Genomic DNA, 16,883 nt, shown 5'->3' with positions numbered 1-16,883 from the left:
GAAGATATAATAGACGAATAAAGAGACAAGGTCCCTGTCTTCATCTAACTGGTATTTTATTTCCGTATTATTTAAAAGTTTTATCATTAAAAAAAGAAGAAAGATGTCGTAATCCCTTTTCCACCATTTCAGCCAGTTGAACAGCTTTTGCTGGAACATTTCACTCATCAAGACAGCCCATTTCATCTTTGAACAGCTTTAATTTTCATAAAATTGTTTTTCTTATATTAAACCAAGCCTGGCACCTAATAACCGCCAACCACTGATCCTAATGTTATCCCCTTGAGGCCATAAAGAGCACATCCAATCCTTTCTTCACATGACAGCCCTTCAAATATTTTAAGAAAGCAATCATATCTTCCTCTAAATCAGACTAAACACCTACAGGTCTTCCAATTGTTCTTCATGTGACATGGTTTCAAGTCCTTGCACCTTTTTGCTTGCTTCTTTCTAAATGCTCTCCTCTTTGTCTAATTTCCTCTAAAAGCTTAATGTCAAGCCATGATCATGGTGCTACAAGTGTCACCTAGTCAAAAAAAAAGGAAGAAAAACAATCATCTGCCTCATTTTTAAAAACCATACTTTAATCTTATTCTCCACCATGCCGACTAATCGTCTCCCCCTACAAAATGATTTTATTTGAAAAATAATAAGATAAATGTTGCTATGGAAAGCAATGCAAGAAAGCTGTAACTAGAGAAACCTTGCAAGAAGATGCAAAGCATTGGGCACCCTTAGGATTTTCCTAAATGTTAGTTTCTTAATGACTTCCATTAACACGTTCTCATAAAACCACAAAGACCATTTCATACAGCTAATCTGAAACATGAAATGATGCTCTGCTGTGTGAGTCCAATGACAGCAAGGATGCCCTGTTCACCACTGTATCCCCAGTACCTAGAAACCGTGTCCAATATACAGCAGTTGCTCATACCCAGTCACTAAACCTTGGGTGATGCATGAGTAAAATAATCTTCAAATCACTCAACTTTAAGTGTGGACTCGGGCAGGAGGCAACAATTAAGTGATATGAAAGTAATTCATAAAAATAGGCCTAGCATTTGTGTAGCACCATAAAGTCTTTGGGACTCTTACATATATTAATTCATTTGAGCCTAACCATCATTCCTCGAGGTAATAAGGAGGACAGCTAGCTGTTCGCCTTCCTGACAGGCAAGGAGGTAGAGGCAATCGTGAAGTGAAAAGCCAGGTCCTTACATGGCCAGAGCTAAAACGCAACACAGTAGTCCTTTAACTTCTTCCCAGGCACTCTCTATCTCCCCCCAGCACCTCCTCCTCTCTCCACGCTTGAAGTCATAAGAGTGTTTTTGAAAAGCTGTGAGTAAAGCCACACTGTGTATTTTCAACATTCTAAGAGAACTCCTCGTTGAAAGCAGGGTTTCTCCACAGCGGCAATACGGTATTTTGGACCGGGTAACTCTTTGTTGTGGGTGAACTGTAGGATGTTTAGCAACATCCCTGGCTTCTACCCACTAGACAGCAGTAGCTCCCCTCCAGTTGTGACAACCAAAATTGTCTCCCAGCACTGCCAAATGTTCCTGGCGGGGAGGGGACAAAATCTCCAGTGATGGAGAATCACTGATTTAAAGGAATTCCATAGTAAATCCATTCAAATGGCCGTAGTAATAATTTAAGAAAGCATGGAAATGTTTTAGGAATATGATTTTTTTTTCCAGCTACAAACAATATAGCCATTAACTCTTCAAAATATATACTCAAGTTTTAGTAAGGTCTTCAGGTTCAGAAGAGACTACAAGAAGCGTACATTACCCCTGTGAACTGCCAAAGCACCAGGATACTGTCTGTTTACACAAACGAGCAAAACCAATCATCTCTCTCACGTCTATTTCCACTGCTATCCATTCCAGGTGATGCCTCCAAAATCCTCATCCCCTTTGCCTCCCCCATCTTACCACTAGAGTTCCTTAAAGCCCTTTAATGGGGGCCAGTCCCTTTAGATTCACTATCAATCACTGGCCTACTTTCAGCATCTAACAAACAATCAAAGAAAGAAAAATAACCAACTACTGTGAGAACAAAGGGCACTGACAGAGTTTGTCTTTTAGAGCTGTGCAATCCTTCTGAGTCACAGTTACAACCCAGGTTGAAGCTGCACAAATAGACTCAGAGCACTTCAGCCTTTTCTTTTGAAGGGAAAGAAGCCCCTATCCAGACATGAGTTTTCCGTAAGTGGAGAAAGATACCGTGAGAGGGAAAGAGACCGGTACAACAATGTATCCTATTAACATCCACATATGCCCCAATTAACCTTAAGTAGTTGAAGGCTGGAGAGTCCATAACATGAAACATTACACAACCAGATTCTACCCAACAGAATGGAAATTTAAGGAGTCAGAAAAGAAATTCTGGAAGTTGTTACTTAAAAATTAAACATTTCACTTGAGTTTTCCACAACTTTTAATAGCCATTGCTAAGGAGGACGAACGTTAATTATTGGTATTTTAAAAGATTCTCCTTCAACACAAAGGTCATTCTAACCAAGGGGAGGTCCAATATAATTTTTAAAAGGTGTCTAAATTATTCTTAAGGAATGACTTTCCTTATGTCAGAGGAAGTACTGCAAGCCTTTTGAGATTTTTATTAAATTCCCCCAAGAATAGTTTGCACAGCTTGCCTTAAAAAAACCTGAGCAGTAGTAGTAATTTGCTTTTTCTGTGCATATGTGTGTGTGGCCCTAAGGGAACACTGTGCTTCTTTCCCAAATGGAGTTGCTTATCCACAACTCAAAAGCCCCTCAACTGTTTAACAGATGGAATAATCAGGTAGACTTAAAAAAAAAAAGTCCTCCTTCTCTGATCCACTGAATGAAACCCTATGAACTTTAAGGTTTTGTTATACAGCAGGCTCTCAACTCCATCTTCTGAATAATTTTATCCAACCTTATTTCCTTAGTTCTTTAAACTTTCTTAGATTTGAACAAAAAAAAATTTTTTTAAGTTAAGGAGAATTCATCAGTTCTTGGTGATGGCTGATTTTCCAGAAGCTATATTTCCAACTTACAAACATGAATAATGAATTTTTGGAATGTGTCTCTCTGAAAAGCATGCTGTATTTTCAATGAAAATTTAATTTGGGGGATCCTATAACTTTGGAGCAGTTATATGTAAATCAGCTTTTGTTTTCAGAAACTAATGTCAAATTAGTTTGAAACAACAGGAAAGTAAAGCATATTATTTTAGTTAAAATACCACAGGAAGGGGATATTACACACTGATATCGAGCTGAATGCTGATTAAAAAACAAACAAAAACCTGTTATCCCTTTAAACCTAGCTAGAGTAATACCGAAAATCTACAAAGACTATACATTGTCAAAGTCTTGGATGCAAGAATGTGATTTAGCATCTTAACTTCTATGAAGCACTATGGACTGTGTACCAATATTGTTGAATGAATGAATGACATTTTAAAATTCAGTCTAGTCTCTATTATCTGTGCTAATGAAGAACAAATGTTATACAAAACCAAATCCACAATTAATCCAAAATAACTGATATCTTACTCAATTGTTTCATTAATTATGAGAGTAGGAAGCACCAAAATTAAATTTCCCTTCTTATTGCTTTTTCCCACTCTTTGGTAAAGGTGCTAACGATCAGCGAAAAGACCAAAAGGTTGGCAGCAGGAGGGGGAAATAAAGGCAAAGCAAGCAGCTATAGGATCTGAAAACTCAATAATCAGCCTCTGAATAATAGAGTGAAAACTGCAAAGCTATTTGAGAGACCTAAATGGCAGATATTATGAAAGTCTTGGGACTGAGTTTTAAATATGGTTCTCTTTGTAAGATTTTGGTGTCTGATTGGTTGATTTCACAGTTCTCTATGATGGGTAAAGTGGAAAGAGATGATGGCATTTAGCTACTCGAAACTCAAGAATATAGTACAGGACTCTTAATTAACAAGCAGCGCACGGTGCACTAATCACAAATAAAATGACATTAAATAATACATAAAAACTTCAGATGTGTGCAAGAATTACTATGTAACGTGCAAAATGGTTTATTATAATAGATTCCTTCTATGGTAGTGGCTCTAAGGAGAGAGAAAGATTCCCCATTCTTACCTCAACCAAATGGAAGAACCCTGTGAGGAAACCTCTAACAAAAGTTAGCTATTGGTCTCAGAGAGGTATTTAGGAAAAAAACCCAGATAACTCTATTTAATGTTTAAAATCCTCATCCTTCTTCTTACAAAAATGTCAGTAAACCCAGTACGTGGACTGTTCAATTTCCTCATACCAGGTGGCAGAAAACCTACAAAGATTCTAAAACTTGCCCTTATAATCCTAATGAGACAGGAAATATAACACCTGCCTGAAAATTCAGCTCTGCCTGGGAAGGAACTCAGCCTGAAGAGCATTTTGTAGATTCTGATTAATGATTAACTGTGCTTCTACTTTTCTGATCACTGGCTGCCCAGTCCTAAATAAAATGGACCACAACCAAAGAATATAAACAACATAATTAAATACGCATTGGAGCTTTTTTTAAAAAACAAATTCATTTTGAGAATTAAAAGACAAGAAAAAGACAAGAGAAGACAAGTGAACTTTCAAAAAGTTTTTCACAAACTTCAGGCACACCCTGTGTGGGCATGGAAGGGTTTTAAGGAGACAGCTGTCAATCTAATCACCCAGGACAGCAGTAGAACAGGATAAGCCAGTGAAAAGGTTCATAAGAGAGATTTAGAAATGGTTTGGCGTTACAAGCTTGCCAGAAAACCTGGATATAGAGCCAGTAATTTACCTCTAAAAGGATAAGAAATGGGAAACCAGTCATTTATAAGGAGGTGTACCACTGGACGAATATGTTGACATTTCCTGGATCTATTCCAGAATGGATGAGAACATTTTGGACCGGTTGCATTTTTCTCCAATACTCAGTAATTAACACATTTATTATCAAATGAATTTTAAAGATTTTTATTTTTAGTTTTTCCTTTTTCTCCCCAAAGCCCCCCGGTACATAGTTGTGTATTCTTCGTTGTGGGTTCTTCTAGTTGTGGCATGTGGGACGCTGCCTCAGCGTGGTCTGATGAGCAGTGCCATGTCCGCGCCCAGGATTCGAACTAACGAAACACTGGGCCGCCTGCAGCGGAGCACGCGAACTTAACCACTCGGCCACGGGGCCAGCCCCCAAATGAATTTTACATGATAAACTCTTCAGAGCAGGAATCACATAGATCTATGCAGTCTGAAAGCTGTGTACAAATTAAGCACACTCTGAAAGTTATGATGGTGCTAATATAGTGGAAAGGTCACAGAAACATGGGACTATGCAGGTCAAGTTAAGACTACCAAGGTTTTGGAATTCTGAAGACTGCACTATCATGCTTTCTGGCATGCGTGAATGATTATATTTTTGTCAAGTCAATCTATTTTTGGCTTGAAAATGAATGTCAATTGGAATTTACCTTAAAATTCTAACCAGGACTTCAAGTACAGGGAATGAACAATGTCTCGCGTTAGCACAAATAATTAAAACTATTTTAGGAAAAGAAACCTTTTCAATTGAGACTTTCTAGTAGATGAAATCAATAGTCCTCATCAGCAACTCTTTGCGCGGGGAAAAAACTCTTCTGTATAAATCAAGTGTGTGTCGGGGGGCATCATTTGACTACTTGTCCAGAAACTACCTTTTCACCTGAGGTAATGGCAGCTTCAAACCCAGGCCTGTGCTAACTGCTCTCTAACAGGGCTATTGAGGGACCCACACAAAACCCAAGCCCTTCCCAGCAGCCTGGAGCCAGAGAAGATTTCTATTTCACTTCTCCCATCCTGTTTTTTTGTTTGCTTGTTTGTTTTTCATGCCTATGCTTGTAAACATGTAAGATGAGAATACAAATCAAAAGAGGTGAAGCTCTGATTAGACTGCCTTCTTAACCAAAGCCAGGCAGAAAGACAGCTAATCGATATTTAGTACTTTGGACACATTGTCCTAAGAAGGTAAACAATAGCAATAAAACAGAAAATCCTATTCATCTTTATTTTTATCATCACCATTACATATTATTATTTTCCTCTGATTATTGCTTTTCTTTAGGGCTTTCCAAATAGGCCCATCTCAGAACTAAATATAATTGTTCCGTGCCCCAGCAGAGCACAACTATAATCCAGCAGCCAATTCAAGAAAACGAAGAGCAACATTTCTTTGCCACCTCTGTTTCCGAGATTTTATCTCACACACAAGCTAAACTAAAATACTCTTTCATTTCAGGGGCCAATGTGAATATTAAACTATTTATTTTTAAAGAAAAAATAACATATTGAATGATATTAATTTCTTTTCTTTTTGGGGCACACAGAATTGACATGCAACTCTTTGCTTAAGATTTAAAGCTGTTTATTTTCATTACACTCATCACACATACTTCCCGTGATATCTATGGGAGACGCATATATGATATACTGTTGAAGCCAGAATATACTCCTATTCTGTACCTAGGCTTGGAGTTTACATCAGTCTGATCAATAAGCTAAATTACTGTCACAAAACTAACAGAAAAATGTTATTTTCAGGTAGTCATTTTTCAAGTCTATGTGTTGTTAACTTGTTAAACTGAGATTCACTATGAAATTAACAGCTGTTGTCTCCTTCATTCAAGTAAGCATTATCTTTTCATTTTCAAAAGTAAAAGCTCTGGCTTGGGCTTGCTACCTCCTTCCAGGTAACGTCGGGATCCTGGGCTTGGTTCTACCTGCGGGTGCGCGCACCATGAGTCCTCCTTTTACCCCTCTGAGGGCCGACAGGGGACCCGTGTGAGAACAGAACCCAAACACGAAAACTTTCTGGCCGCAAACTCTACTCCTCTCGCCCGCGATCAAAAGCGACCCAGCAGTGGGACCGGTCTTGGCTTTTGTTCCAGCACTGCCCAGCTGGCAAGGTAAGCGCCACAGCAGTTCTCTATCCGGAAAGGTCGGGAAAGACTCCGTGGCACTAAAATTTTGGCGCCTCACGAAAGCAGCCCATTTCCACGCCATCCGTGCGTGTGAGGTGTACAAACACATGAAAACAGGGCGTGGGGTAGGCAAACATGAAATTCTCAGTGCCTTTCAAATTCTACTTCACTCTTAGGTTCGCCGAGTCCCCCCCCCCCCCCCGTGGAAGGGCGCGAGGGGCGGGGCGTGGGAGACGACGCGGACCCTGAGAGAAACAGGTACCAGGAGGGTACAGGAGATACAGTCAAGATGCAGGTCCGGCCCCGCCTCCGGGTACAATCAGAAAAGCTACAGTGTGTCAGTGGTTTTCGGCTTCCTGTTTGTAAAGCGAGAACCTCCCTCCCTGACTTTGTGACCGTCGTTCTTCCTCAAAACGGAGTCCGCCTCTTCTTCGCGCTCGGGGCTGGCTCCGCGGCGCGGGGAGCGGGGCCGAGCGGGGCGGGGGCGGCCGCGGGGGAGGGGGCAGGGCCGTGGGGCGCCGCGCCCCTCCCAGCGGGGCGGCCTCCGGGGCCGAGCTGGGCCGCGAGGCGGACAAAGCGCCTCCCGCTCCCTCCCCCACGGCCGCGTTCCAAAAGGGAGGGGGAAGGCGGGCTACAGGGATGGAGGAGGAAGAGGAGGGGGGAGGAGGAAGGGGAGGGGGGAAGGTGCTGCCGGCAGGACTGGGCAGGATCGCGCCAGGGAGGGAGGAGAGGGAGGAGGGGCTGGGCGGCCTCGGAGAACTGGGAGGAGGGAAGGATTCTTGAAGCCCAAGATAAACAAATTGTTCCTCTTCACGTGCGGGGTGGGGGGAGGTGGAGAGGGTGGGGAGCGAGCGCGGCAGCCGCTGCTCTTCCCCTCCCCCCAAGCCGGCTCTTTGTCAAGGAGCGCCGGCCCGAGCGCCCGGCGCAAGCCCGCGGCCGGACCGGCACCACCCCGGCGCCGATGACTCCCAGAATGGGGACGTGCGCGATGTATAAACCGCACACCGAGAGAGCCGCCCGCGCCGGGCCCTGCGCCGCCGATCGCGGTGCGGTCTGCAAGGGAACCGAGCGAAGGCGCGCGGCCCCGCCGCGCTCCCGGATTCCCAGCGCCCGGCCCACCCCGCATCCGCGCGCAGCCCTAACCCCGGCGGCGCGGTGGGGGAGGGGGCAGCAGACACCCTTCCCAAGCTTCCGGCCTCCCCCCACCCAGAAAGGAAAGCAAAAGAACCGGAGAGAGGAGATAAGAGAAAGGATTCTACCCTCAAGGGTTAGGGGTGGGAACTGCCCCTTCCTCCCCGAGAAGTTAAGCCATTGGCTGCTCATCCTACCTCGAACCCACCCACCCAGCCATTTAAGCCTCTTTCACCTCCCAGCTACCTTCCACTCCTCGGGCTTATTAGACTGGCCCGGAAAGTTGGCGGGGAGCGGGGCGGGGGGCCAAGGAGGGAAGGCTCGGCGCACAAGTTTAAGGGGAGGAGAGGAAGGAATCTCCATCAAAGTTGCGTGGCGGGGACTCGCCACAAGCCGAGGGCGTAGGTCTCCCCTCCCGCCCCCGCCGGGCCGCTCCTCCCTCGACCCTCCCAGCCGCTCCACCTGCCGGGCCGGCCCCGGGTCTCCAGCGGCGAGGGAGCGCACCCGCGCCCCCATCCGCGCGCGCTCCCGCGAATGCGCGCGCGCAGCCACCCTCGCTCGCTTCTCACCCACTTCAAAGTTCATTCACAAAACTCTCAGACTTTCTCAGCCCAAAGGGGGTGAGCTGAGGAGAGGAGGCGAGAGCCTCTCCCTTCCCCCACTCCCCCCAGGGTTTGAGGGCCTGGTGCCCGCCCAGAATCTGCGACAGCATCAATTTCTCTCTGCACCCAACGGAGTGCTGAGAGGGGTGGGCGAAGGGGGACGGATCTGGGGAGGAAAGGCGGCACGGCGAGGGGTGGGGTGGGATGGGGAGCGTGAAGAGGAGGAGCGAGGTTTCAACTCTAGGTTCACTCTCTTTCAAATCGGTATCTAAGAAAGGGAGCGAGGGGAAAAAAAAACTTTTCCAGCGCCGCACTCTGACGCTCCTCCAGGCTCCCTCCGCCCCTCGCAGTCGTGACTGGCTTCTCCCCTCTCGCCCCCTCTTCCCCAAATCTGACAACCCTGACAGATTAACAGGTAGCGGCGACGGCAGCTTTTGCCTCAGAAAAGTTGACATTAACCCTTCGGCTTCAGCCCACCTCACCCATCGTGCAAATCAGACCCCTGTCCCCCCATGTAAGAAGCTCCACGCCCCCCCCCCCGACGTGCGCGCCCCATGCCCGCTGCCAGTGCGCCCTCACCATGATCAGCGTGTGGTTCCTCTGCTCCGCCGAGGCTGCCTCCGCATCTTGCTGGGGTTTGCTCTGGTGCGGCTGCTTGCCGGTGCCGACGCCGGATTTCTTGGCCCTCTGCTCCAGGGTCCGCTGGTAGAGGCTCACGGTGTCCCGGCGCTCCAGCTCCAGCTGCTCCACCTGAGCCTGCTGGTACCTGTTCTCGCAGTTGACGTGGTGCCGCCGGCAGCCCTCGATGCGCTGGCGGAGCCGCTCCACTACGGTGCTGTGCTTGGGGACGGCCGCCGAACCGCCGCCGGGGCCCCCGGAGCCGCCGCCGCCGCAGCCGGCAGCGGGGTGATTGCTACTCGGAGCAGCAGGAGTACTATTGGGAGTATTATTCACACCGATCCCGACCCCGCCGAGGCTGCTGTTCAGGCTACTGTTGATGCAAATACTACTGCCATTCGCGGCAGCAGCGGGGGCTGCGAAATCCCCCATCCTGCTCCCCGGGCACACTATTTTGGAAGAACTTTTTTTATCCACCCCCCTATCAGCCTCCTCCTTGGGTCCAAGGATTAAAATAGTTTAAGTGGAACGCGGGGGAGACGCAAGCACATGGATGGAAACAGCGATCCCGCCGGGGCGAAAAAAAGGGGGAGAGATTTTGGGGTGGTTTTTTTGTTTCCTTTTTTTAAACTGTAAAGCTCGAGGGGAAAAAAAGGGGGGTGTTATCAGAATACCATCAGACACCTATCAACAAAAAGAATCACAACAAACTGAGCCAGCAGCAAATCGGGTTGCAACTCAAGGGGAGATCCGCTCCTTGCCTGCCTTCTTTTTATAATCCATTATTTTCTAATAAATTCCAGGAGATTTCCGGTGGTTGGCAAGCATTTTCTCCCTACGTACCGAAAAACACACCCCATGTACACACACAAGCATATGCCTCCAGTGCGGACACGCGCGACACACACTCACTCCACACCGCATCGGAAAACGGCAAGCTTGCTTATTGCATTTTCCTTCCACAAAAAAGTTTTGGTGTTTATGCCGCCCCGTGTTCTCAAAGTACTTTGGCTGCTCAGTTGCATTTCACAGGAACCTAGATATCGAATCCTCGGGCTGGGGGAAGTAAACACATGGACAGTCCGAGGCGACTGCAAAAGTAGATCGGTGAAGTCCTTTGCAAAACGCCGCGCGGAGAGCAGCCCCTAACGCTCGGCTGGGCTGCCGCTGCCGCCGCTGCTCCTGCCACCATCACAATGATCAACTGCTCGCCGCCGCCGCCGCCGCCTCCTCCTCCTCCTCTCGCTCCTCCACCTCCTCCTCCTCCTCCATGCCAGCGGAGTGATATCAGGACGCGCGAGCTCAGTAAACACGGCAGCGGCGGCGGCTGGAGGCCGTGAGACAAGCCCGGGGACACGGCGCAAAACCCGGCCCGGACTCTCACCCGGCAGGAGCGGGCGCGGCACGCACCGGCACCCGGCTCCCGCCTCCTTCGCCGCGCCCTCCCCGCCTCTCCTACGCCCCCAACCTCTCTACTACCCCGACTGGGAAGCCGAAGCTGCCAGAAAAGAGAAAAAGAAAGATTCTGGGGGATCTCGGGAATTAATCAACTTTTGACCTGTGTGTGAGAGAGGGAGAGTGTGTGTGTGTGTGTGTGTGTGCGCGCGTGCGTGCGTGCGCGTGCAAGGACAGCCGCGTGGACGCGCGTGGCTGGATTTCCTTATTCCAATCGAGGTATCAGGCGAGCCCAAGTTGTTGTTATACATTTATGCATTATATTGCAGAACTGTGCATGACCAGACAGAAACACTGAAGCTTCACAGCAGTTGTCTGTCATCCCTATCCATGTGGAAAGAAAAAGGCAAATGAGTGACTTGTTTTGAAAATGTAGGTAAGGAGTCCTCGCTAGTAATAACCCTGCTTATGGACACTTGTTCAAACTCTAGGCCAGTCTTAACATACAAATGCCGAATTCTAAACAAAAATAAATAGGAACCAAACAACTTGGAATATTATTTAATTCGCTGTACATAATGATTGTTGTTATTAAGGCTATTATTGTTTTACTTACCCTTGCAAAAAAAATTAAAATAAAGCAAGCAGGGGCTTGGAGGTGAGAGTAACAGTACATTTTAACAGACTGTTTTGAACACTAGGTGCTAATGACAGCAGTAATTAAGGGTCCTTCGTAAATCAAGTGGAAAGATTGCAGATTTCATGGACTAGAACTATAGGAAAAGCACAGCATTTCACAGTTTGTCATGACCAAAACAAAAACAAGCAAAAATAACAGACTAACTTTATTGCTAGATATATTTCGTTCTGTTTAAATGAATTCACAATAAGTGCAATTAAAATGGAATCGCGACCACAGAAAGCAATCCAAACTTTCTATTGTCTTTCCACATATTGAGTATCTACAAAAACAATAACAAGAAGTCAGGATCAAATATCCTTGAATGTGACCTTAACCCATTGCATATACATAATTCTTTAAAGATTAAAATGGAGAAACAGCATTTCTGTGATCATCAGTAGGACAAAATCTTGATTGTGAGCTGTTAATAATAAGGCATTTTGTATTATCTCAATAAATTTTATAGACTTAGTTTTTAGGGTAAAAATACACCCCAGTGTTCTAAAATAGGCAGGAATAAAAGAACTTTGGGTATCATGCATTAGTCATGAGATCTGATTTAAACCATCTTCATTTCTTGGCATTGCAGATTAGCATAGGATGCTATTTCTAACCTCATAATGTTAGTAATAAGAAGCCATATTTTTCTTCAATTAATCAGGTCTATATGGTGAAATATATCTCTAACATCCACTGGATTATATGGTAAAATGGGCAGCAAAACATTGATTAACGTAGTGTAGGTTTCCTGTAAGTCGTGAAACCAATGTGAGAAAGTATCTTTCACTGAAGTTACCATACTTTTCAGAGGGCTAGTTAACATACAACCTTCTCTGTCATATCTGCCCCTCCTTCAAGTCGATTAGGAAATTCAACTGAGTTCTATAGCAAAAAGTCTGTTCAGATTCTAAAAATATAAAGAAAGTTGTAAGAAATTATAAGAAAAAAATCAGAAAGTGGCCTTTGTCTTTTTCACACGTTCACTAAATAATCTCTGTAAAGAAATTCAGGAAGCACATGGCTTCACTACAGAGAGGAGACCATGACTCTGCATTCACTCTGCTCTCTCTTCACTTTAGCTTAATTCCTATCCCTACCCCTATACACCTACATCACCCATACATGACTGCAATTTGATTTACGCAGGCAGCAAGTTTGAAGTTCTTGAGCATTGGGTCTTCAGTTTTGAGACTTGCGTTCTAGTTCTAGCTTTTCCCTATGATTCAGAATTTATTTATTTATTTATTTATTTTTTGAGGAAGGTTAGCCCTGAGCTAACATCTATTGCCAATCTTCCTCTTTTTGCTTGAGGAAGATTGTCGCTGAGCTAACATCTGTGCCAATCTTCCTCTATTTTATGTGGGAAGCTGCCACAGTGTGGCTTTATGAGGGTGCTAGGTCCCCACCCAGGATCCGAAGCTGTGAACCTCAGGCTGCTGAAGCATAGCGTGTGAACTTAACCACTATGCCAGTGACTGGCCCCGAGAATTTAACTTTTCATTGAAAGTTTGTCATTCTGAAAAAAAAAAAAATTCTAACAAGGGCAGCAACATGCATTCCCATCAAGCTATTTACCTCTCCTATCATGAAAGGAAACCAAAAATACACAAGAATTTGCATCCTTCTCTTTGGGGGAACAGCAGGTGTAGGACCACACTTTGTGGCTTTACCCTAGAGCTTCCCATTGACAAATGGAGCTATTCTTGCACAACCACAGTCTAGTTTGCCGCTCAAGTTTAGTGCATAAGTGGACTATACAAAAAAGAAAGATTGGCTGTTCATGGGTATACACACACACACACACACACACATACACACTGGCACCCATCTTTTATCTCATCAAGTTGGTGGGAGTGGCAGCCATAAGGTCCAAAACCAAAATGGGGGAAAAGAAGGACTGTGAAGCTGTATGATGGCCAATGGGAGAAGAGTCTTTGAGGAAATTAACCTGTGCAGGACTCCACTGCGACATACTTGAGGTCAGAAACCCCATCCTAATTGTGCAGGATGATTAGAAGAAAGAAGCAGGAAGTGAACAAGACTTGAGTCTTGAGCAACACAGACAAGTGATTCTGAGTTAGAGAGTTAATCTGCTCCAGTGAACTTAGAAGTAGCAGAGGCTTTCATACTGGTTAATTCTAGACTCTCATGATATATTCATATAAGGTGGCCAGCTTTGTTGGTCACCATCCTAAAGAACTCCTTGAAAACTGTAGAGAAATCCAAGTAATGGGGAAGCAATTTTAGTCCATTCTCCCTACCAAGCACTCTAATAGCATGACCATCTTTATCTTTTATGTGAGCCTGCTGCAAAGCAAAACTTCCAGATAGGAGCCATGGCCACATCATCAGTGCTGTTGCTCTAGAATGGCAAAGAAATCTGAGATGCCATAGCAGTGATGAGAAAGAAATTATGTAGCTGCGTCCCCAGACTTTGATGATAGCTCTCTGGATGCCAAATAGAAGAAGGGTGTGATGAATAAGTACCTGTACCAGGTTGTCCTTAGGCTCTGGCTCTGAGCCAAAGTTGGCAGTTCTAAGGAGCTGTACCAGATTCACTTTTCTTTAGGCCAACTCTGCATCATCCTCTTATGTCCATCTGATAGGGCCCAGTGTCCCAGTGTTAAGAAAGAGGACTTTGTGTAGAACCTCCAGTGTATAGGACACTTCTGCTTCCTTATTAATGTGGGTCAGTAGAACTGGCTTCATAATTGTACCAGGTAGAGTAGGAACCCTCTGCTGCCCACCTATGGGTAAGCAAACCTTTATATATACCCACAGAGTGGGCGAGGCAGTCCTCAATTACTAGCAGCAGTGGGGTGTGCCCTCAACTCCCTAGCAAGATGTAGCTGTCACTTCAATAATTCGTAAATTTAGTTATGGCCTCTCTGTGCCAGGCACAGTGGTAGGCACTGGGAGTTCAGCATAACAGCGTATGGAACACAGTCCCAACCTTAATGACGGCCAACTAGACTCAGGGCAGTAGATGATGCTGAAATGGGATTAATATGGAGTAGGTACAGGAACACATAAAAGAGGTTTCAAGTACATGCTTGTGGCTCTAAGAAGGTTTCTCCAGAACTCATTCTGAAAACTGGCTAGAAGAAAGCCAAGCTAAGGTTGCCGGTGGGTACGCACTGGGGAGCTAGAGCAAGGCCCCGAAGCCTGTTGTTTCAGCAAATCCCCCAACAGTTCTGTCTCGCAGGAGTGTGAGTGTGAGATGGTGTGATAAGGAATGAGGCTGAGGCTGGGAAGATAAGCAGGAGCCAGATGGTGCAAGGCCGTCCAGAAGTTGAGGCTGTGTCGTTGGGACAATGCTGCCATTGAAAGGATTAAAGCTGACTTATACTTTTTACTTTGGCAGTGCAGGGATGTGTTATTATAGTGTTTTCTAGAGTGTGTTTTGAAGAACCTAGTCGTCTAAGATGTTTCACCAGAAAGGCTTCTGAGCCAAGTAAGTGGAGGAGATGATCCGTACCGCATCTCTCTCTTGAAGATTTATTACCACGTTGAAGGCCACAAGAAATCTGCAGCAAAGCATACTTAACTTTGTTCAGCCCAGTGTTGCCAAAATCCCGTTATGTCCCACAGAATGAAACACTGTAGAAAGCTCTGTGGAGGAGAGAGTAAAAATCGAAGGCAGTTGTAAATCCCCTGAAGTTCACAACGATTGCCTGGGCAAGTAATCTGTGACAAAGAGCCCACTGCCCTCACCATCTGCTCTGCCAGAATCACGAGCACCCAGGGCTCAGGCCCGTCCCTCATCTTAACTGGATGTGTGGAATTCTGACCTTCACGTAGAGGGGAGGTAGCAATACAAAGGGAAAAATCCCAGAAGGGTGAATTTGACTAGCCTTTTTCAGCATTAGTGCTTTGAGTATGTTATATTAATATGTATCTGTGTATAATAAAACCTCCTTATTAGGGGGAAAGGTCAGCCTTATTTAACTGAAAATCTTAATTATGTAATATCTTTAAAGATGTAGAGTTTCATTTCTTTTGAAGCATACATTCTGTCTAGTCTAACAATTACTGGCCTCTTGGAGCTGTTTTAATGAGCTCCCTCTACCTAGTGAACCAATTGTACGTGGGTGACATCCCCCATGGACTAGGGGGGTTTCAAAAGTTTGGTTCCTTAAGTATTTAAATATTCTTAGCAAGATTCTGTTTACATTATTAATTTTCACTTTTTGTTAAGAAGGGGCTTGCTAAGCTATAGACCATGTCATAAATTTTGAGAGGAATGTGAATTAATAGGGTTTATTTTCTTATTCATGTATTTTAATATGTATATAATAGTTTTATGGTTATTAGGAGAAAGATTATCTAAAGTCCATGGCAGACAAATTTTTTAAAAGCCTTTCATTCTATTTCACACATACCTCTACTCTCAGTGCTAAATAATTTATCTTAAAACGCCTTCTTTGAACAAGGTCTGGTTTCCATGTAAGAGGTTGAAAACTTCTGAAATTTGGAGAGAACGTATTCATAAAATCTTTTATTTATTGAAGGCCTATCAGCAGCCAAACTGTTAATTTTAGAAACAATTATTTAACAAATAATCAAAGAACTGAGTAATGGTACTTTCTTCTTGTAAACATTTACTGGTGCTCAACAATAATAACTTAGGATGTAATTTTAATGGTCAACGTTCATTGAAAGTTTGTTCTATTCCAGGTTCTTTTATTAGACCGACTTCACTAGTGAAATAACTGAGGCAAGAAAGTTTAAGATTAAATCACAGATTAAGACTGAATCACAAATTAAAAGTAGCCAAGTCTGAATTGAACTCAGGTGGTCTGAGCCCAGAGAGCACACTACTGAAGGAAGATGATATGGAAGTAGGTTCCTAAGCTTCCTTCTAATTTTAGGGTTCTACATTTTATGAAACTAAAGTTACTGCACTTTGCCCAGGTCTCTCTTCAACAGAAGCCTGTTACTGAAGTGTTTCGAAGGGATTCAGCTCAGGAGTCCTTATTCCAAAAAGCTGTCTTTGGCCATGCCTCCCTTAGCCCCCATTCTGGGTTAATCATCTTCTCAGTGTTCTGAGAATCATGAGCATTTCTCTGTGTTGGCACTTACATTAGCACATTGTATTGTAGCTGTCGATTTTCTTGTCTATCTCTTACTTGTGTTTTATTGGTCTTTGAGCCTAACACAGGGCCTGGCCATGACAGAGCTCTGTAACTGTGTTTGGGGAATTATTTGATGAAAGAGTGACCGATTCACAATTTACCAAAGTTACAGAATTGGAAAGGGAGTTGTGACCAGTGCCGAACAGCAGTCCCCGAGGAGGGAAATACTATGCTGCCACTCTGTAGAAACTATTTGAATGCAGTATAAGAAAATCATAGTAAGGTGTGATTTATTTTTCAAAATGCTGTCTCTCTGGGGGTTGAGGTATTCTGCAAATTGGCTTGGAGAGGTGCAGGGGTGGAAGAGAGGCAAATGGATCAGAGCCAGCCTCTTACAGATTCTCTCACCGCGCTCTGCCGTCTGTCAGCAAGGGAAAGGGGCT

The 16,883-nt window shown here is 44.8% G+C and overlaps 1 protein-coding gene across 2 annotated transcripts in view; it reads right to left on the bottom strand.

The window, feature by feature from the left end:
• MAML3 (mastermind like transcriptional coactivator 3) overlaps positions 1-10,843 on the bottom strand; it is a 395,007-nt gene extending 384,164 nt beyond the window's left edge. The window contains exon 1 of one of the 2 annotated variants that reach the window (XM_005607833.4): positions 9,250-10,843. In XM_005607833.4, coding sequence (XP_005607890.3) covers positions 9,250-9,720 — 471 coding nt within the window. In that variant the 5' untranslated portion in view covers positions 9,721-10,843. The remainder of the gene's footprint in view (positions 1-9,249) is intronic. The other variant, XM_001502411.5, reaches the window with a different exon arrangement.
• Positions 10,844-16,883: the final 6,040 nt, after the last annotated feature.

This window comes from Equus caballus, chromosome 2 (genome assembly GCF_041296265.1).
Source record: "Equus caballus isolate H_3958 breed thoroughbred chromosome 2, TB-T2T, whole genome shotgun sequence".
In the NCBI taxonomy this organism is placed as follows: domain Eukaryota; kingdom Metazoa; phylum Chordata; class Mammalia; order Perissodactyla; family Equidae; genus Equus; species Equus caballus.
Note: the sequence above shows the minus strand (reverse complement) of the source record. Positions and strands in the feature narration are given on the sequence as shown.